Here is a 23,016-nt window from a genome sequence, read left to right as displayed (position 1 = left end):
TATATATATATATATGCTGTGATACACATACAAGAAGTTTTTTTGGCTTCAGAAAGCCAAAAAGTTTAACATATACTTCAGCATCCATGACACAGAACAACTTTACTTGCTAATAACCACATACATGAGACAATGCAGCTGCGCACAGAATGATGTTATTGAAAAGTGATGCAACTCCACTCACTGCCGCTTCCAGTATCAAAGAGTAATAGTGTAAACCAATGACACCAGTGTGCAGTAAACCAAAATAGAAAAATAGTTCGAGATAGCAGAACAATCATCTCTGGATCGTATTTTAGCATAACAAAAGTCAGCACAAATGCATGCGCACACACACAGTATCTGAAAAGAAAACTAGTTTATAAATCCTCTTATTCTATTCCATTTACATAGAAGAGTAATACAGAACTACTGTATCAGCTCAATATTGGAACAGTTGCTTAGTGAAAAATTTCTTAGAAAACATTCAGAGCTTCTTTTGCAATAGAATTTACTATATATATATATTTGAACTAATATGGTCACATTCAATAATCCTTTAGACAGACAGCATTTCTACAAGGTTTCATCTGATTACAGACAGCCAATACAGCATTTTCCTGTGTTAAAAACAGAACTATACAGTCCAACGAATAGTTTGGGGAGCTATGGGTTCTCATCACCTTTGTGTTCTGTTTATTTTAGCTATTCCCAAGATCATTAATATCCACTCAAACCTGTAAACTTCAAGGTCAACCAAAGGTGAAACATAAGGAAGCAATATGATATGGAGTATTCAACTGGATTATATGCTGTGAAACATTAAGGCAGTTTCCTTAAACCACACTTTCTTTTCTTCTTTCTTAGTAATAGAAGAGATAAGAAGATAAGCTCCATATTGAGCCAGAATTTAATTTGGAGGATTTACAGAATGACTAGTAATTCCTTTTATAGAGTAATTTTAAAATTTACTAACTGTGCCTTTCTAGAAAATGCTATGTAATCAGCACAAAAAGAGTAGAAAAATACTCAAACATTCCATAGATGGAATAAAAATATACCCAAAAAATTGTAATACTGTATAAATATCTTACCACTGCCACAAGCAACATAAACCCCCTAACCTAAGTCCACATTGATTGTTGTTGTTAACCTACAGCAGTGATGTGTTATATTACATGTATAAGCTTGTCACCAGCAGCACTAAGAACACACGAAATCCTTACAAATACAACAGGTCTCAAGATCAAGAGGGCTCTGCTTGTGGACCAAACATCAAGCAAAAAATCTCGGCAACTCCTAGACTAACTTACCTCTCACGTAGTTACCCTTCTGCAGATGACCCATGCCAACACTATCAAAGCTATATGTGCAGACAAACCAGATCATCTCTATTTGTGACATCAGAGAGAAAATACATATATAAATTGTCATCGTCTACATATGCTGTGGCATCCAATGCAGTACATCAAAGTCTGTAAAATAAACTGAGCAAGCAGAAGAGGCTGACATTGCAGGGAGAAGCTACTTAGATCAGGACTCTTCATCTTCTCCAAACCACCCTGTGAAAAGGAGAACTAGTGCTTAATTCCGTAACACCTTGTTGTCTGCAAATTACAAAATTATTAGAACTCTGAATTGGGTTACTGACCAGTACACCAAAGCTCCCGTTCACTTTGGTAAATTTTAATTTAAATATTACACTGTAATGCACACATACTGGGAGTCATATAAGCAAACAGACTTAGCTTTGCAATTTCATATGGCAGCTGGTACTGCTACAAGATTATTTCTTCAGCAGCTATCAAATGTTTTGTCAGGAAGAGAGTTCCTCTAAACAAGTAAGGCTTTTTTGAAAAAGCAACAGCACGAGTGTGAAATGGCTGGCAAAGGACCAGGCTCTCCCTCAATACATTTCTGAAGCCAGCTCTATTCACATTCTACAAAACAGACTGCCAGTGATGTTTCACACCATTAGATGACTACTGTCCAAACTGCAATATGTTCTTTGTCGTAATGCTAATGCTGGAAGATGTTACCCTGAGGCAAGTCTCGATGAAACAAAGGCACGTTCAGGAAGGTAAGGGGTGTAGGAAAAGGAATCCATGCAGAGCTGTTGCTGCTCACCAGGCTGAAGCATGAGTGAAAGGGAAGCATTAGTCATGTGAACAGCCCTCAAACAGAAGCCATGCCTGGCAATTGCACCAACAAGAAACAGATCATCATCTCTGCCTGAAGTCCTTTTATGACAGTTACTTATCAACTTCAGGAACCTCTGAAGTCTATAATCTTGCATGATTATTATCCTGGAACCAAATGCCTCTGATTGTCTTAAAATATATGAATTTCAGTGTGTCTCTTTCAAAACTTGGATTACCTCAAAAACTTTACTGATAGTCAAGCGTACCAATAAAACAGGGATCTTAATAATCTTTTTTAAGGATTCTTCTTTTTGATGTACAGCAAGCGTACTTACCAAACACAAGGTTTGATCATTTTAACCCTTTCTGCTGACACCCTAAGCAGAGGGAGCTAGCAGATTACCGAGAGACAGAGGAGAGCAAGCAAGATGCATCTCAGGAAGGTAGGGCTGGTTTTGACATAGGCTGACTGGTGTTTAGGTCTTACTAATCCCTGAAGTATTAAATCCCACTAAACTCCATCTTGTACACAGACATGATTTTGAACATGTTCTGTGCAAAGAGAAAAGCAGATTAATTATCAACTGGGCAAAGAGTCCTAGCTCTAAGACATGGTCAGCACCAAGAGGGCTCTGGCGTATCTGGGAAGCCTTTCAGCATCAAGCCTTGCCTTTAGCTTGTGAAGTACTGTATATCCACATCTGCTAATTGGAAAACAGGGTGGGTCAAGTCGCAATAAGCAATTCTACTTCCACCTGAATAAAGCAGACCTTAATCATTCCAGCATTACCCCAAAATTGACTCTTGCTCCTCTAATAGTGGCCAAACTCCACAGGGGCAAAGGAAAAAAGTGCACGCAAATTATTTCTTAAAACTTTCTAATATTCATAACCATCATTTAGTCCTGTCTGAGTTTCAACTTGGCTGCCTTTTAGTCCAACAAAATGGTTCTGTAAAATGTTTCGTTCCTACAAGCTGCAGGACAGCTTATGCAGAATGCCAGACCAAGTTACTGTATGAATCAAGTTAACCGAAAGCTTCTGAGTAGGATTTTGTACACTACAAGGTATATCAAAATTCTTGCCAAGCAGCTCTTTAAAATGTGTATATTAAAGAGTTACTTGTCAGGGATTTTAATTTCGTTTTTGGACAAAGCAAATGAGTTATGCTAAAAATAAAGTCTGATCCTTACAACATATGTATTACTTGGGAATACTACATGTAACATAATAGGTTACTTTAGAGCATTCTGTTCTGTGTTTTAAAGCTATTGCATAAGGTTATTTTAATAAAAATGATTCCAGTGAAAGAACAGTTAGTAATGAGGTGCTGACAATTGAATCTACATTCAGGGATTGCATCAGAGTGCCAAGTCCACTTTTACATATGCACTGGTTAGTTATCCAATAGATGTCCTCGAGGCATGTAAAACCAATATATTTTGGGTCACAGTTGGCAGCAGAGATAGATGAGACAAGTGAAAACATTTACCAAGAACACATCTGAAGTGTGTTTTTCTTATTAGAGAAATGTAAGAAAATAAACCCAGATACCATGGAATGCCAGGAATTCCCTCTCCTCAATGTTTTTGATTTACGAGGCCACTTTTTGGTAGTCTCCTTTGACCTCCCTCCCTCATTTGCTGGCCTAAAGCCTTGAGTTGCCGATGCAACCTCTTGACTAGGCCATTTTGAGGGCTTAATGTACAGGAATACGTCTTCATCACAGAAGGAAAGACGATCCTTTCCATAAGCGACTCCGTTACCACAAAAATCATTGCTTATGAAGTCTTATGGCATGGACTAGTTAAAACAGTCAAAGATACTCTCTTTATGAGTTGAGAACAAATATTCAAATAGAGACTTGGAGACCCAAAATATATAGTAAAAAAATAATCTGAAGCAGACCTTACATCTTAAAGACATTTTGTTTGAACATGCAGGGCCAGATTCTCTGCTAGCATGTTGGTGAAAGCAAACGTAGATCAACTTGAGAGCTTGGCCCTGCATATCTTCCTTATTGCCCTCTCTTACTTCAAAGTAACATATTTGTCATAGTTTCAATGCAAACCTAGAGCCCTAGCTTATTTAGATCTCATGCAAACCTAATATGGCCAATTCTAGCCTTCAAAACCAAACTGACAGCTATTCAGAAAGAATAAAGCTCCAGCCTCAGGCTTTCATTTTTATAACCACTTCCATACTCTGGTTGATCTGTCATAGAGAACAAGATAAGGACTTCTGTCTACACTGCATATATTTACCCTGTGTTCTGGATAACTTCTCACAACCCTTCCCTGATACACTTCTGCCTACCACAGAATGAGTAAGGAGAGCAGAATTTTGTCCTAATCCAAAATCTCTGGATTTTTGGTGGCTTTTTGTAGTCATTCAATATTAACGCTGCCTCCTCCTCCTAAAAAGGGCTTGTATAAGAAGTGTGTTGGGTGCTGTCTAATTCCCCTCCTCCTCCACATTCCTTCCTTACCATCAAACCAAGTGTATCATGGATGGTATTTTCCGACCTGTGAAAAGACGTATTTGAAGCCGTAACATATTCCCCTATCACTAAGAACTGCAACTTTGTCTGTCGAGGTTAATTTCCTTTTTCTAAGGGGTAACTGGAGCTCGAGCATCCACGTGCAGCATACACATTCAGTGCGTGTTCTGTGGTTGTTTCCAGTAATTGAAAATGGCTCAATATGGATTTCTTTTTCTGGTTGCTTATTTAAATAAGTAGTATAGTCGTGGAGAGATTTAGGTAAGGTCATAAAACTTTTCTCTCCCACAGGGAATGGGAATCTTTCCCAGTTGAAGATCATTTTAGAAAATACATTCACAATCTACGGAAATTAAGTGGTACTTGGTGTAGCACAGTTGTCCAGAGTCTGCAGAAGGACCACTTCAGGGCTGCAGTTCATCACGGCATAAAAACTGGCTTGGTTTGGTCAATTTTCACAACCTCTTTTGAAACTGTGAGCAGCTATAAAGCAGCAAAACCCATTTCAGCATTTCTTTGCTACACTTCAGGAAAACAAGATGCACGAAGAGAGATGAGCACTGGAGCTAGGCACTATGAATTAGAATCCAAAGATCTGCCATCTAAGTAACAGAAGCCATGCTAAATATTATTTAGTCATACTAAATAACAGAAGAGGCGGCTGGATTTTTGGATCAATTATAAAAAATTAAAATTAACAGTTGTGTAAGTATTTATCTGTATAAAAACAAAGAAGTATTTCTCTGTGCACAGATTCTGTCTACTTTCCAGAGTAAAAGCATCTTAAAGCTCTGCCAGGTAAATAGCTCACTTCACATAAGTTTTAGCCTGTGTAAGCTTTGATTCCTATTTCTTATTAAGTTTGGAATCATGAAAGAATCCCAATCATACAGTCAAAACTCGCAACCAAGCCTGTTGCCAGCAGATAATACTGTTTCCTTCCCAAACACTGATTTGTCATCCGAATGAGCAGCTGTCATTTGTTCTTCTCATCAGTCTATTATGGCAGATTTTTCTCCATTGTAAGATACAGCAGGCTTACTTTATAGTATCAGAACGATAAACTAAAACACCCCTCCAGGTCACTTGGTCACTCTCTGTTCTGGCACTATTCTTTGAACAGCAAACGAGTAATTCCGCAGTATGTAATAAGGCCAATGCATATCACTCCATTTTAAAACCTCGTTGTTGGGTCATTCAGGAGGCAAACTTGAAGGCAGCTGGCCAAGCAGAGTGAGAGCTAGTCTTAGAAAAATCTCACAACGCCAGCCAAAGCAACAGTTACTGGGAGATCATACTGTAACACAAGAAAGATCGGAGCTCACTCTGAAGATTCATAAAGACTACTTAAACAGACACAGACTTTATGCTGCTATTGAACTCTGAACACATCTGCAGGAAAACACAATGTGGCCACACCAAGAGAAAAGCATTTTGTGAACTCACACAGGGGAAAAAAGAAACTCGCAAAATTCATAAACAAAAGCATTAAGGTAACAAGAAAGGGATGTCAGTTTTAAAAGAAATGCTGCAGACAGCCAAAAACACACTGCCCCTAAGCAACATAAAGATCTTCCCTTTCTACCCTGACTGCAGACATCAGTAGTTACTCTTTCTGATAGTTAATCAGAAGGAGATTTGTCCTTCTTTACATCTTGCAAGGAAGGTACCTGCAGAACAGAGAGCAATGCTAACAAGGAAACAGTCAGAAGATAAACTAGCTGAGGGATTGTATCACTGAATTTCCTTACAGACATTAAGTTACCTTGCTGTGCTAACCAGCTGAAGATACAAGTACTCAGAGACCTGTTGATGGTTGGATAACATCTGGGTAACACTCAAATTTATTGTGTCTTTCCATAGGCAAAGGAAGAAGTCAGAAACTTGGGACTTAATGACAGTACTCACATAGAGATTACATTGAGAATACTATAAATACAGGGAGTCCTTCTCCAGAAGAACTAAAAATATGTCTTCAAAAGGTAAAGCATGAAGCGTTCTGGATTTTGCCATTTTCAACTAGCAGATTCTATAGGCGACAGCATCTCGAACCTCTTGATGCTTGCACTCTGAGGACGGCTATGCGAGTATCAGAGGGCCCAGGAAAAAAACTGAATTCTGGCTGAAAACTTTCATTAGTAAGCCTGGGTAGCCCAGACAAACAGTGCAGTTAGAGGTCCTCAAAGCACAAGGAACAAAGTCTTGAGCAGTCTAGCTTCCCACAACCCCCATAAGTCCTTTTTGTGGGCTGAGACGCACAGATAAGGAAGAACCACCCAGCTGATGCCAAGAGCTTGTCAGCCCAATTCATTCTTTATCTCAAGGAAAACAAGCTTCAAGCTTCCCTCTTATCTAGAAGACAACTTCTAAGGCTTCTGAGGCCTGTTATAACAGGTGATTGAAAAAAACGTGGCACCTATTAGGCAGGAACCTGGTTGGATGAAGAACCCTCATACGATTCCTCTGCCGGTTACTTCAACAAACCCACTACTGCAGCAAACCGGGGTTTTGCAGAGCGGCAGCGAAGTCTTCTAGTAATGCTGCACGTTACACAGCACAGGCGAGCCGGAGGTCTTGACCTCTTCACAGAATTTTCCACCCTCAGCACGCCCCTCTCATCCCTTCCTTTTTTCCATTTCAAGGGGGTCCCGTGTTGAAAGGATCCGGGCAAATATACACATTTATTGTAAGATATAATAAATCTTATCAGCTTGTTCATCTTATCTTGTGGCAACAGTCAATTACGTTCTTTTTATTCAGGCTGGTTTGAAACTGAGCAGAAAGCGTCTCCTGGAAAGCTTGTCTTGACTGACAAACCCCAGAAGCTGATGCAGCTGGGGCTGTTATTCCCAACAAGAAGATGCCTTGAGAAATTTCAAACAATAAGGAAACTCTGAATAGACCTTGATTCAGGACTGTGCTCTGAACCCATATGAGTAAAATAAAGTGGTGAGCAGGAAGACTGCCAGCCCAGGAACGTGGTGGTGGTGTGGGATGCTGTGTTTGGGGCATTCCTACTGCCCGATCCACCATTTAGAGAAGCATCTCCTGGCTGGATTGCTGAAAAGGCAAAAGGTATCAACAGAAGAACCCTGTAAAGCCCAATTCATCTCCCTGAAAACGGACCTCAGTGGCACAGCATGAGTCCTAAAAGCACAGGGCTGGGCTGTAATTTCTCCTGTCATTGGTGAAGGAAAATTTCAGTTGTTTTTTTTTTTTTAATGCGATGTGATTATGCTTTTCATAAATTCTGCAGTGAAGACCTCCTTTTCTCCATAGAAGTGCTTGCTCACCTTGTTCAGAAAGGCAGATAGGAAAAGGCTGTACATGGGTGGTGGCTTTTTTTTTTTGGTTGGTTGGGGATTTTTTGTTGGGGGCGGGAGGGAGTGTGTTTAAGTTTTGGTTTAAAGCAATGCTCAAGAGCAGAACTCAGCAGGGCACTGCAGCAGAGGCAGGAGGCCCGGTCCCCGGAGAGCAGGAGTGCACAGCTCCTGGCAGGGGGAAGTGTCCAGCAGTGGAAAAGCTGGAGGAGCACCCCAGAAGCAGGGACACGCAGGGAGCTCCAACAGCACCCTGCTGCTGCTGAAACACCAACAACATACCTTTCCAAAAGCGGTTTACAGTGCGCAGCTCTCCCTCTCCCCGTCCGAAAGAGTCTTGCCATCCATTGTTCTAGTTTACCCTTCCTCCTCTGCAAGACTTTCAGTGGATAAGAAGCAATATAGTTGTGTCATCTGGCTTTTCTTACTGTAGTATTAACGTTTCCTTTTTAATATTAACATTCCAGAAAGTAAAATTACTCTAATTTATGCCATAAATTCCCAGCTCATTCAAGAATAACACTGTCCCAAATTACCTTCTTATTGCAAGCTTTTATAAACTTATGCATGCAAAAAAGTTGTGGGGTTTTTTTAATTAATATCTACAGCTGGCATAAACGAAATATTTAAGAAATAAAATTGAAAATACCACAAAGATCCAAGAACCATCCCCCCAAAGCTTAGTTTGTAATTAATTCAGTGTTAAGAAAAACATCACTCTGATATCCTTCAGATGCTTGTTCCCCAGTTAAAAAAAAAAAAAAATAGAATCAACCATTCAAAAAAGTCTATTACCCAGCTTAAAGGGAGACTTTAATCTCCTTTCCAGTTTTAATTCTTGCTGCTCTTTTCTTTGCTGTACAAGCACAAATAATCTTTCTTTTTAAATTCACATCATACATGTGATTGTTCAAAGAATACTGCAGTGGTGTGTTTTACAGGATCATTGGAACCGCTGTTCGATCAGCTCACAGGAAAGGGGGCCAGGGGGATACAACTCAAAACAGTCCCCTCTCCTCGGTGCAACAAAGCACTGCACGTAGGAGTGGGAAGGACACAGTACCGAAAAAAAGACAAATGGAGATCCTGCCTTTGCTTGTCCTGACATCTTAACTCCCCATGTAATCATTTGCAACATTATTTGTACCCTCCCGAAGACCAGAACCCCTAGGATCTTCTGCCATGTGGTCTGCAAACTTGTATCCTAAGAAATTCCCTGGTTTACTGGTTTAAAAAACAAAGTTCCTTGGACAAGGACTAGGAGAGGAAACAGGAGTAGAAAGAAATGAAGTGACCTGTCCAAGATCACGCTGCAAGCCAACAGCAGAGCCAGGACCGGAATAGAAGTCCCTTCACCCCATGGCCTTCCGCTACACTCAGGATTGTCCAACTTCCACCAGTATCAGGAGAGCACTGCATCATCACATCACGCACAAGAGCAACGGTACAGCTGGAGTGAGGCTTTCTCCTCCATCCAAACTGTAACAGTTTTAGCACTTGCAAACAACAGCACTAATCAGTCCAAAATAGGATTTAACAACCTCAGAACTAAGGAGGATTGGGAGAAGTATGCATTTTCAACTGCCATTAACATGAGACCTCGAAATTTTACCATTACATCTCCAGGAATGTTCTAATTTTTAACCAGCTCTCTTTCTCCACACCCCAGCACACCTCTCCTTCCACCTGTCATACAAAGACCTACAGAAAGATTTTGCAAGTGCCGTGTTTCAAACGTCTGGCTTGCATATCGATGTTTTCTGCATCACACCCATCAACAAGATCACCTCATTCTGAACTTGTTATTCCCCCCCCCGCCCAGTGCAAATTCAGATGATTTAGTGCTTTGTCAAAAGTGCCCAGACACCTCAGCTATATTGCTCACTGAATCACTTTAGGCGTAGCAGCCCAAACGTGAAGTGTGTTACGTTATAGTTTTGCATCTTTGCAGCAAGCATCTTTCCGTAAGAACCCAATGGTTCTTTGTATATTGCATTAAATAGATGCATATTTTAAATAAAAATCTGGTCTTTTTCTGATATTTTATCACCACACTGAATTCCAAGCAGCTTGCAAACTCCAAAGAATGGAGAAAAGGAAGCAAGAGTGGAAAAACAGGGAAGAAATCTCTATTTGGCGAGTTCTTGAAATGTGCATAAACGAATTAAGTATTCAGTTTATTCAGCAAAATACGAGAGCACATCAACAGTGTTCCTGGGTAATAAAAGAGCAGATTAAAAAAAGAGCAAACGTACATATTTCTTCAGTTGCCCACAGTTCAGTATCACATAACTCTTTACTTCTTGTTCTCACACGCCACAGACCTGTGGCCAGGACACAGGCATGTGAACCCTGACTTGGTGCTTCAGGGAGCCACGGGTCCTCCACACACCTTGGCTCCCGGCTTGCAAGAGGTGGAAACCAGCACAAGATAAACCCCCATCAACTCCTCCATTACTGACAGCAGAATGCTTCCAAATCATAAAATACTAATCTTAAAACCACAGGATAGGTGCTTTGAGAAACAAAGTGGCCAAAATGTTACCAAACGGACACTACGAATGGCTCACAAACACAGAGAGCTTGAGGTTCATCCAAGCAGACAACTCGTAGAAGCCACTACATGTATGCTTAAAATCAGAAGCTGAAATTGTTAGAAATTCCTCCAAAAACACTGTGTGGGTTATCAAAATACAAAGACCAGAAAGAGAGCTGCAATCAATTTTTTTTTTTTTTTTAAATTACCTCTGCCATTAAGTTTTCACTACAATTTCCACTTCTGTTATGCATTATTTGTTTGGAAGGACAGGGTGGCTACCATACTTTTTAGTCAGAAACTAATAGTTCTGATCCAGAGTGGCTCTCCTTAGTTTTATGTCTATAAACCGTTTCATTCTCTTTATATATATGCATCTGTATATAAAAATGAATAAAACATTTTGACACAATTCTCAAAAGGCATAACTCAACTAACATTCACACTGGAGCAGCAATATGCCAGTGACTACAGTAGGGCAAACAATTACTCTGAAAGATTTTTGAGGCTACTAATACTAATAAAATTAAGAATTCTAAAATAGGTGTTTTTTTTTAAAAGAAATTCCCTTCCTCACAAAGAGAGTACCTTCAAAGTACAGTAACTTAAGCAGCATATGGCATTTACATTTTCATCTAAATCTTTAAAGAAGCCCATTATTTCCTTAGATTTGAGAAAAGAACCCTGCTTTATTTCACCACACCAGCCATAAATTATTCATTAATTCTGTTTGCTAACTCTGTAACTGAGCCCAGATGTTTCTGCTGGAGAAGCATTCCATAAGAAAAGTTAAATATAGCAAGCTGTGTGGAGGGAGCAGACCTCGCTCTCTCCCCACCGCAGCATGCTCAAATATTACTTGAGAGAAAATAATGAAAACATTTGAAAAATATTCTGAATATGTGAGTCTGTGAAACACCACAGTCTGATCACAAAATTTCACATAAAAGAGCCCACACACATTCCACTTGAGTGTAACTGAAGTTACTGGTCCTGCGTCTGGGAAAGGTGCTGGCACTTTCACTCGCCAGAGTAAATGGAAAATTTACAAGCAGAGGAACACTCCTTGCCATGCATCATTTACAAATATAAATCAAGACCCAAGTTTTCAATTACAAGAAATGCTTCCGAGCCGGCTACCAATGGCAATAACCATGTTGATGAAGAACTGAGAGCATCATATGGAATTTTCTTACAGAATTGACAGGGAAACTTACTGGTGGGAACTTTAAATCCATTTCAGTGCTTCAGAAGAACTTCAACCATTTTACGCTAGCAAAGATGATTAATGCTGACGTTTATAATCCAATACTAAGAACACAGTCCTGTTGAACAGAATGGAAGTTACCACCTTCAGCCACCTGTTCAGACACTGTTATGGGTTCTAGTACTCTTCAGCAATTGTCTTAAGCTTGTTTGGAAATGTCTATTTTAAGTTACAAGCTACTCCTAATCATTACATAGTTGGAGAAAAAGTGAAAGACGCAGGGTTGAACATCGCAGAGCTGCATTCTTCGAAGTTGGAGACTATTTTCAGGCATACATCACTTCTTCAGCTGTGAACAATGATCACAGGAGAGATTTTGAGAGGTCATCTAGTCCCTTTGCTCTGCTCCAAGGCAAGATCAATCCTATTTAAACCACTATTTTCCTAACCTGTTCTTAAAAATTTCCAGTGTAACAGATTCTATCAGATGACTTTGCAGAGGGAGGGTATTTTGGGGAAGCTGTTACAGACTGGTGTGGTATGACACCACTGCCCTGGTACCAGGTATCAGCTGCTGTCATCCAACTTTACTGTACTTGCAGAGTAGCAGCTGAGCACCTTGTAGCCAAATCTTGTTGTTCTTTAACCACCTGTGTCCACAGGAGACTTTGCAACATATGTTGTCTAACTGTACTGTTAACAGAGGCACCTTCCCACTAGCTAGCAAACAGGCAAACAAACCTCGGTATATATACTATTAGCCACCTTAGAACACAGTAAAACTCTGCAGGCTATTCCTAAAAATGGGACTATAGAGAAGACCGAAGTCATAATTTTAGCATGGGAAGGCATAGTAGCACTTACTTTAGTCTCCTCAATGTCAATAATATTAGGAATAATGGAGTAGTAGCACAGGTCAACAAAAGTAGGGCAATAAATATCTATCTTTTTTCCTAGTCCACGCTGCCAGAAATTATCTTTATTTCTGGTAGCTAGTCAAAGTTAGCACAAACAACAGCTACCACAGCATGTCTACCATGGGCAATGACCTCTTCATTTTGCTGTGTAGATGGATCTTAAGGATATCCCACTTCTACTTCTGAGATCAGCTGGAAAGCAGCCAATGAGAAGAAAACCAGAACAAATTTTATTTAAGTTAGTCACCCCAGCAGCAACTTACAATGGAGTCCACCTATATGAGGAAATGTTTCCTCTCCAACTCCTAAGGAAAAAGAGAGTTATGCAATGTGAAACCTAGAAACAGGACTAAGTTACAGCATGTGTGGGAGATGGAAGTTGACAAAGGATCTGGAGGCTCTCAGAAAATAAAGACCATACGTTGGAACAGCGGAAAGTCTTCTGTGAAATCTTTGTGGGGGGGAAAAGAGGGAGTAGAGCGCAGGTGTGAAGTACCAAAAGGAGTCAAACAGAAGAATAGACTCTACATTAGATAGCCCATCTTGAAAAACCCTTTTCTAATATATGGAGGGAACATTACAGCAAAAGAGAAAGAACTTTTAATCTCCTTTGCACTGCATGAATTTCTAGAGCAATGCTGAGCAGAATTTTTTTTTGTGGAGTGAAACCAGCACCTGGTGTATTTCCTGGTTTATGCATAGACACAGAAGCTGCAGGAAAGTTTCAGTTTGGACAACTAAATTTAGAAAGTGAAACATCAAATCTGATGCACTTTACAAGCAATGTCTTAGCTGCAAATTATACATAGCTAAGTACAATTGTACAAAGTTTAGGTTGTCCTTGTTTGAGCAAAAACCAGGCTCTCATGAAGCTGTCTGTATACCTAAATTTGTGCCTAATTATCTTTCTCCACAGGTACTGTGTTTGAAAACAGGGATAAAACCTTAAGTTAACAGGTACTCTAACAAGAATTCAGCATGCAGCTCACTTTATAATTATAAAGAGGCTTATGGGAAAAGAAAGCCTCACTTTAGACCTACCTGTTTGTATGACCTGTTACTTAGGCAGAAAAAGAAATGTCACAAGGAAGAATTTTTGGTGTTTAATCTGTACTGATTTCTATTACAGTAATCTACAGCAATTTAAACAACCCAAATCTAAAAAGGTCCTGAGAACCTCCCACTTTCAGGAGTCTTATCTGGTCCGCTCACTTAATGCACACATACAAACTGATTATATACCAGCAGAATTAGGACCAGATGGGTTCTTGCTGTAAGCTTGATTATTTTTATGTTTAAAAGAAAAGACTTGTTCCCTGTTCCTTTTTCTCACAAAAAGATAACAAACATATTCAACATCTTAAAAAAAGAAAGAAAAAAAGAATATTTACTTTGGTTGTGCTAAGCAGCCAGGTGCTATAATATTGCAAGTTTCATCTGTAGTCCGTAGTGCTGTAAGTTCCACCATGTTAACCATCACATCAGTCTTGTGGCCAGGAAGCTTGGGAAGCACAGAAAGTATCTTCTCTGCAAGATTGTCACCATGATGACCAACTGCTCCTAGGGAAAAAGAGACCCCAAAACTGTCAGGTACATAACTAGAAGGAAAACAAAACCAAAACAAAAAAACCCACAAAGAACTGAGAGCAAAATAACCACCACATGTTTTCATAAGAAGGACACTGGTAGTCACAACATCAAGACCATAATTAGTTTTTCAAAGATATTTTGCTACAAAAGTAAAATTAATTTCTGGAATGTCTGAAGTATTGATAACATTTCAGAAAGATTCATTTAAAAGGCATAAATTAGACTTAGCTTTACAGCTAGCAGATATTCACTGATTTTGCACTTAAATATGCAAAATATTTCTCTTTGTATAAGAAAGTTGTTAGTTAAACAAGATTTGCAATGGTTATTAAAAAAAGCAGACAAACATTTATATATACTTGCACACATGCAAACTATACTTTTCTAAACTAATAGGACTGTGCTTAAAAGGACTGTATGCAGGTTGCATACATAGCTACCCAGATAGGCTGACATATTAAAATAAACAATTACCAACAACATGCCACCATCAAGGTCATCGCTCCTACATGGACTGAGGGCAGCACTGGTGAAACCAACAAGAATGACTAAAACAACCAAAGTTACATAGTATAAAATGTCAATTTAACCATGTTCCAAGAGAAACTCCAAATTCCATTTGGCATGTTTCCTTCAGTTCTCCCGATTTCAAACACAAATGTTCTTCTTTCCATTCACCAACTCTCAACACAGGCACTACAACCAACTTACAAAATATTAAGACTGTGAGCCAAGCCAAAGCAGAAAAACATGACACACACACTACAGATGAAAAAGTTGGAGAGGGGGAGCAGAAACCTTATCGCCTTTAAGTCAGGAACAAGTCAAAGGTATTTGTACTCTGCCACTTCAGCTATGGTTCAGCTACCACCACAGGGCTGGACACCAGTGCTGAGCTTAGTAGTGTTCTCCTGGCTTTACTCACAGGAGAAAGGGGACTTCTGAAGCCACCTTCGAGAGGCAGGAAAAAGATCTTTTAGGCTATGGTCCCACTCCATCAAAGTCTGTCCATGTGGTTCCCTATCTGTTTTCACTTCTGAATGTTTCCAAAGACAGAGGTCTGTTTCAACAGGTGAAGTCAGCTTCACATGCTCTATAAATCCAAACAAGGCCCTTACATCAAGAATATTAAAGGGGTCAGATTATTAACTACTTTTAGATAAGCAGAAGGTTGTCTCCAGCAGAAGCATGTCTACAGCAGCCATGTATCCATGTTGTAAAACCACCTCATGGTTTATCAGCTATTCTGAATTGTAGTAGAAGTCAAAAAGAAAAGCAAGGATGAAAAAGGAGGAGAAAAGTAAAGTCAAACTCCATGCTGGCAATGCCTCTATCCACAGAAGGCAAGGAAGGCACATGTGTCCAGCATGTGGTGGTACGGCAATGTGGACACCTGGCCACTCAGCTGGATTGAGATTACCAATTTGTTTTACCAGAGATTGTAATAGTCACAGAACAACAACAACTTTCCTTTCTACCATCCCCAGACAGATTTAGACCACTGAAGTACAGATGAAATGAGCTGGATTGTCTTTGCGACTCCCTAAGACATCTGCTCTCCAAAATCCCTACATTCTTCTTACTAGGTCAGTCACTTGTCAGCCATGCTGCAGTTATCAACACTCACAAAGTTACAGACATGGAAAACAGATGGTAATCTTCTGAACTTCCCCCCCCCCATACTGGAAGCAATGTCTATCTCTCCACGCTTGCTGCACGTAAGCAACATTTAGCTAGACAAGGCATTTAGCTAAACTGGAAACTCCTCAAATGCAAATAAACCCATGTTAATTATTAACATCCCTCCTTTCTCCTTGGCAGAGGGGGAAAGTCTCAATGTATTTAAGTTGCTTCCACAATTAGCAAGTGCCATCTCAGTCTCCTTCCCAGAACTGCTACTTCTTGGAGGCTTCCACTGGTCCGCAGGCACATGACTTTTGCTCTGCCTCATGAAATCAATCAGAACACATCTCCCAGAGCTTTTAAAAATCCCTATCACCTCGACCAACTATGCAAACCAACCAAGGCTGGAAAGACAATTAAACCTCATGAGACTAGGACAGGAAATCAAGGGGAGTCGCTTTTCAACCACATTGACTTCAGCAGGGTCCACGGGACCGGTTTCCGTCCTCTCTCCTCATCGCTGTTAAGGACAGCCAACAGGCTGCCCAGCACCTTCTCATGACCAGTGGTGTTCAAGGCAGCTGGTAGCTTTAATGCTGCCAACGTGCACACAGATCAGGTGTTAAAGTGAGAAGGAAAATTTATCTGACCAATGCAAAATAGGAGTCTTCACACCAGGCTAATATCCAGCCTTGAGGATACAGGAAATCTCATGTATCACACTGTTCTAATTTTACTGTCTTCTCATTAAGAGTTACAAACTGAAATATGTGACATCTGATACAGGTTATAGCTGGCACAATTGGCAAAGTCAACCAACCGATTCTTTAACAGCAGCCAGGAACTCATTAACTACATCTCCCCTTCCCCCAAAAAGGCATCAATGACATGCATAAAAGAAAATATTTTCCTAAGCCCATTACCAGACCTATATCACACCATTTGTACTCCAATTCTTATGTTCTCCTACTGGTTCTACTGTCTGGTTCAAAACCAAACCAACCAAACAAAAAAAGCAGATTTAAGGGGCAACTGCATATCACAGAAGCAACATGAGAGCTTGGGCAATGGGAAGACTTTATACAGTCAGTTGCTAAACATGAGGAGCTTGAATTAGAAAGCAGTTCTCGTACAAAGGCATTGCTCGCTAGCCAACAACTAATCCAGCTAATTTCTACTGGGGGCTTTTCCTTCAATTAAAGTTTAAATATAAGTCGGTGTGCACTAAAACAGTATGCAAGGCATTTCTTGCCCCCACTGTCAAGCTTTCTTAACATCTGCTGTTTTAACTACTTTGTAAATTAGTTCAGGACTGGTGATTTTGGAAAGAAACATGGACAAACCCATCCCAGTTTACATGATGTTTCAACACTGCACACTTACCCAATGCTTTTCTGAATAAGAACACCACTAGGAAGATTTTACACTAAAGGACTCTAGTGGGACAATTCCTGTGATGCAACTTTCTCTAGGCAATGCATCACCTCAGTGAGAGCAGGGTTTAAAATATCAGAAGGCAGAAATGTTTACCCTATTCCCTTGAAAGAAGCTGCATATTTGGAGCTCCAGTTCCAAAGCTTATCAATGTTTTGCCATATTCTTTCATACAGCATTTGCTTAAGCTGATCTTGTTAAACAGTGCTGGAAAGCAGCCTGTATGTTCCCAAGAACCATTGTGCAGCATTCAAGACAAACTAGAGCATCCTTCTACCTTGCCAAAAGACAGAAGTATGTTCTCCTTTGTACAAAGGAGCATCAAAGTAGTCAGTTATCTGTCCCACTATGCTGGCTACTGAATCTAAAAATAAACAAACCAAAAAACCACAAGAAAAAAAACCAACAATGTCACAACCCCCATCCTCCAAAAAACCCCCAAAAACTTGCAGCCCAGCAGTAGGAACAAGGAAGCCCACAGCCAAGCACAGCAGCATCAGAGTGCTGCCATAGAAATATGAGATTCCCCATCTCTCACAGCCAGCTATTGCAACATGTGTGAACAGTAGTAAATTTGGAGATAAGAAACACTTAAGCATCTGCTCAAGGCTCCTTTAATTTCCAAGTCCCCTGCACTGACCTAGCCACCTGCAGTTTTCTTTAAATAGGCTAAACTCATTCCATTTATTTGCTTATCTCTGTAAAGCCTCTATAACAAATTTAACGTCTGAAGCATTTAAAAACCTATTATAAAAAATTGTGTGCCTATTCCACAATAGCAGAATCTTTACAAACCAAGCCACAGCAGAGGCTGCACCCTGACCCACAGTACTGAGTTGACACCACTTGAATATTTTTAGCTGCCATCACTCCTCACAGCTGCAGTCTACAACCTCCAGTAACCAGAACAATTTAAGCATCAGTTGCCTCCTGTGTCAAAGCCCCAGCCTGGCTCATAAAAAGAGCACTACTGTACTCTACACGCCTCAGTATTTATGTTTTCAAAGCCTCAGCTTATATGGTAAGGAAGAAAAAAACATGGTTTTGTTTCCTTTAAAAAGACATTAGTGTCAATCCACCAATGCGTCAATTTGGAAGATGTTGCAATCAAAAAGAGCATGAGGAAGCGCTCCAAATTAGAAACATGACAGATATAATGAAAGAAATTGACAGTTACAAACAAACAGTTTAAAACAAAAATAGTAAAAAAGATATATTAGTCAGAACCAGATTTTACCAGAAAGGCATGGGCCTACATTAGTCTTCACTCTCATCCTCCTCTATGAATGGGATTATTTGGTAAAACGATTAAGACACACCACCACTGTCTCATCGCTGTGGCTGCTCCCAGGAACTGAAAGGGAATGGTATCTACGCTTCGTTGATGAGCACCTGAACTATGCATTTTGCATCTGTTAAAAGGCTGAAAACATACAATCAGCACAAGGATGTGATGCAAAGATGATGCCTGGCTGACAGTGAGGAGATGATACAGAAAGTTAAACCCGAGTTTGCAGCCTTGGCTGCGAGGAAACATTCCTGTGATTTTGACCAACACATGCAAAAGTGCTAGAGGAAGATAAAAGTGCTGTTGCTGACAGCACTGAAATATCCAACTTCAACAACACTCATACAAAGGTTATTATTCAAAGTTATACATTAACTGCACAGGCACCCCACCCCCCCGCTATTCATTCTTCTCTGTCTTTTGCTCACTGTACTGCGTTTCAAAATCACCTGCGCATACCAGTGGGTGAGACCTCACTATTCCCTGTGCTTACAACAGCCCACATCCCAAATGCTGCAAAGCATCAAGAGACTGGAAAGAGAAACGCATCAAGCTGTTCTGAACACCACTATCTGAAAGGTATCAATGAGCTTACGAATGAAAAAGGAAATTTGGGAAGCCAGAAAAACTGTTTCATAAAAGGTGTGAATGCTGGCAAGGTGGTGACTAAGAAACACATGGAAGGAGCATGGGGTTACAATATGGTATCACAATGCAAATATTTAGGGGCGCAAATATTAGAGGAGAAGAAAAAAGAGCAATTAAGGTGCCAGAGTTAGCTCTGGCTTTAACCAGTGTCACTTATCAGACCACCACTCTAGCTGGGAGGATTTATTCTGCTTTTTAAAGCAAAGGTAGTGAACTTTAAAACAATAAGTAGGCAAACAAAAGCATCACTACACATACATACAGATTAGGGACAGCACCAGTAACAAAGTTTTATACAATCAGAACTCAAGAAGTGAGCACAAAGTACTAAGCCTCGGATCTCCTCAGGGCATAAAAATACATCCCACCTTCTGGGGCACTGCTTTATCCATAAGATCCTACCTACACTGCAGGGATAGGCAGTATCCATGCCATCCCCAGTTGAAGCCATACCACTGCAGTGAGGGCAGCAGAGGCCATAAAAAGAAGATCCCTGTTACAGCTCAGCTGAATGTTATGCCATACAGGACAAAAAGGAGAATTATTTATCTTAATTCAATGTTTTCCTCTCTATTCATTAATTATAGCATGCATAAGTAATGCTGAACGCAAAAAAATTAGATTATAAAAAGTATTCAGTATACCTCAATCCAAATTTTAGAGTAATAGCTCAGAAGAGATTCTTTGCTTCATGGAACCTAGAAAGCTAACCTAGTCAGTTAGATGCTTTTTGGTTCTTTTGATAGAAAAATGTGCCATTTTATATGTGACTATTTTTTTTAATAGTTGTCACAACAAAGGTAATACAGTTTCTTGACACTGGCTTCAGGGGTTCTTTACCAATATGTACTAAAGTAGAAAGTTCTTAATATTTATTTAAGTACCAGTATTTTCCCTTGGTTCAGTTGTTTGCAACTGTAGCACCAGAAAAGGCACTTTGAGACATTTTGATTTTTACTATTAGAAATCAATTGGTATTACTGAAAACTATTTGTTTTTCCAGCCTAACATCTTATTTGCTCTAGATAAGAATGGAACGTGAGCCAAAAATAAGACATCTGTTAGTGCAACTCCTTTAGACATCATCTAGAGCTACCTAAAGCTGTATTCCATCCAGGTCTTCGAGTTAGAAAATATTTGCCTCCTGATAGCCTATTCAGAGTGATTTAAAGTCACTTGGTTTGAAGCAGTAGCCTGACTTAAGTAGAGAGTAGCCCAGCACCTACCCATAATGAACTTCCAGGTTTTTGTGAAAGTGCTTAGAATATGAAAGCATTCTCATAATTCATGGATACATAACCACTTCTCATATCTGCAGCCCACATGTTGGCCAAGACTCAGGTATCAATAAGACATTTACAAATCAAATCCAAAATCTTTCATCTTTAGAGAGGGGAGATTTAAAAAGTTGTTTGAAATGAGCTGCAAATGAGAAAGTCTACCTCAAAGACTTCCACCTGCACCGAGCTGTTATGTGAAAAAAAGAAATATTTATTTTTACACTGCTGACTGCAAATACATATCATAGCTTGAAAAAAAATCCAGTGGCCCAGTTGCCAATACGAAGCCGGAAACTTGCAGACAGAAAGCTTTAGCTTTTACAAAGTGTAAGGCTGAAATTCAACAGACTCATTCACCTGAAGGCCAAGCAGTGGAGTCAGAGGTAGGGGGCCAGGGGAGAAAGTATATAAAAGGCTGAATACGCCTAAGAAAATTAAGGTTCAGGTACAACTTAATTTTGCCATTTCCCACTTCTTGACAACTGATTTCACAACTTAAATACTGTTCTTTTCATGTACTTTTTACTGTACAATTTCTGAAACAAATCTCATTGTGTGGCACTAAATTCAGGTCCACATAGTGCTTTACCTCTGAAATGCACTAGATTTTTATTCCTTCAGTTTGCACTGTACTTGATGGCAAGAGTATATGGTATCATGTCCAAAGCATAGGAAGGCTTTAATGAAACTGTCAATGAATTCTGGAGGCGTTTGTTGGTAACAAAAGAATGGTTGCATGAAGGGATCTTGGTTTCAGTTACAGATACTAAAGAGAATATATTCCTAAAAAAATGAATATTTTAATTTCTCATCCTTACTCCAAGAGCTTTGATGCATCCCCTCCAAAGCTGCCCCACCACAGCCCTGATGTTTTCTCTTTCAGAGAAAACCTTCTCCTACTGAAGTACAAGATCCCAGACTTCACTTCCCAGATTTAAACTGGTACCAATTATCTCTCTTCATGCCTCCTCAACAGTCTCCTTGTGAGGCAGCTCCCTGTCACCCACAATTTCCAGTTCCTTTTGTTGTTTTTAATTCTTCCCACCACCTGAATGCACGAATCTTTGTCCAGTTTCACTGGTTCCCACCCCAAACGGGCACTCCTCTCACAGTTTCATTTCAAGGCTCTTCATCCAAGTCCACTCTCCTGCAGCCTTCCCAGCAATCTTCCCAACCACAGCACAGCATTAACTGCCCAGAACCTTAGCTGCTTTTCAGCACATTGTTGACAGCTATGAACCCTATAGCAGTGCAAGAATACACAAAGCCAAAATTGAGGGGAGGGCGGAAACAGAAGAAAATTCAGAAAGAGATGAGCTGCAGGTGCAACACTGTGCCAAGCACTTTTCTATGGGACACGTGGTGGCAAAATTACGACCTGAATTATTGACTACAGATAATGCAAACAGAACCAGGCCTACACATTGTATATGTGAGCAGATCTATCAATAATATGATGGGTAAGTGAATGCAGCCACTCCCATATCAATTATTCTCTGAGTTTACTGTTTCCTCTGAAAGATGGTTATTCCAGAAGTGAGAGCCTGACACAAACTTTTTCTGGGTCACTGGCCCAGCACCTTGCTGGTGACTCGTTCAATCACTCCCTTTCTGCCCTTTTGATATCACATCTTACCAGCTTAAAAGACTTTACCTCGCTTACCAAGCTTGCAGGTTGATTACAATACTAGCCATTCTCCTTCTGACAGTTTCCCAGTGGACTCACACCACTCTCTACACTTCTCAACTTTTTGCATCAATTCTGCATTAATTGGTAGTATCAAATTTACCGTCTGGTTAATTCTTACGCTCATTTGCTTTCCCAGAAAGTGTTGTATAAGCAATTCTGTATTGTTTTCACTCAAACATAAGGTTTTCCAAGTTAACACCACCAGCCATGTGCAATTCCTTCACTCAAAGACTAAGTATAATGCATAGCATATAAAACCCATATATATACACACATACAGAGACACTTTCAGGCATATAGATATAGTTAAGTGCATATATAAATGTGTATCTGTTTTGATGGGTATAATGCTAAGGGTGACACATGGATACACTGGGAAATGCTTTGCAGTAATCCACAAGGCACAGTCTGAAATGTGCAGACCATTTCCTTCACGCCTTGGGATGCCACACAGGCACAGCTAAGGTCTCTAGCTTGCAGCAAAATGGAAGTGCCGGAAACAAACCCTTGTGTTTCCAGCAGAGCCTTCTGCTTAGCTCTTGGTTTCCACGAACCGCTGAGGAACAAGGATGTGTGAGCAACCACCACACCATGGTGTCACACGTGCTCCCAGGCCACGAGGACTCCTACAACTATCTGAAACCCTCCGGATGGGGTGGATGTGGGCCCGCAGGGATGACAGCCCCCACCAGCAGTGGATTTCTTACCAGCGAGGTCCAACGTTCTGTCCACGAAGACGACGGAGGCCTTGTTGGTGGCCGTCCTCCTCCTGTTCCTGGCCGGGGCGTAGCTTGCCAGCTCGGCGGCGACGACCCTGCTGAGGGCCCCCACGGCGAAGCTCTCCTCCCGCAGGCCCAGGGCGGT

At 40.3% G+C, this 23,016-nt stretch overlaps 1 protein-coding gene across 1 annotated transcript in view; it reads right to left on the bottom strand.

The window, feature by feature from the left end:
* The window catches only part of SCFD2 (sec1 family domain containing 2), a gene marked incomplete at its 5' end in the record, with an annotated part of 203,370 nt that extends 180,354 nt beyond the window's left edge, over positions 1-23,016 (bottom strand). Inside the window, 2 exons of the mRNA XM_009335213.1 lie at positions 13,991-14,159; positions 22,860-23,016. Coding sequence (XP_009333488.1) covers positions 13,991-14,159; positions 22,860-23,016 — 326 coding nt within the window. The remainder of the gene's footprint in view (positions 1-13,990; positions 14,160-22,859) is intronic.

This window comes from Pygoscelis adeliae, unplaced genomic scaffold (assembly GCF_000699105.1).
Source record: "Pygoscelis adeliae isolate BGI_AS28 unplaced genomic scaffold, ASM69910v1 Scaffold21, whole genome shotgun sequence".
In the NCBI taxonomy this organism is placed as follows: Eukaryota; Metazoa; Chordata; class Aves; order Sphenisciformes; family Spheniscidae; genus Pygoscelis; species Pygoscelis adeliae.
The sequence above is the reverse complement of the archived record's forward strand: the minus strand, read 5'-3'. Positions and strand labels throughout refer to the sequence as shown.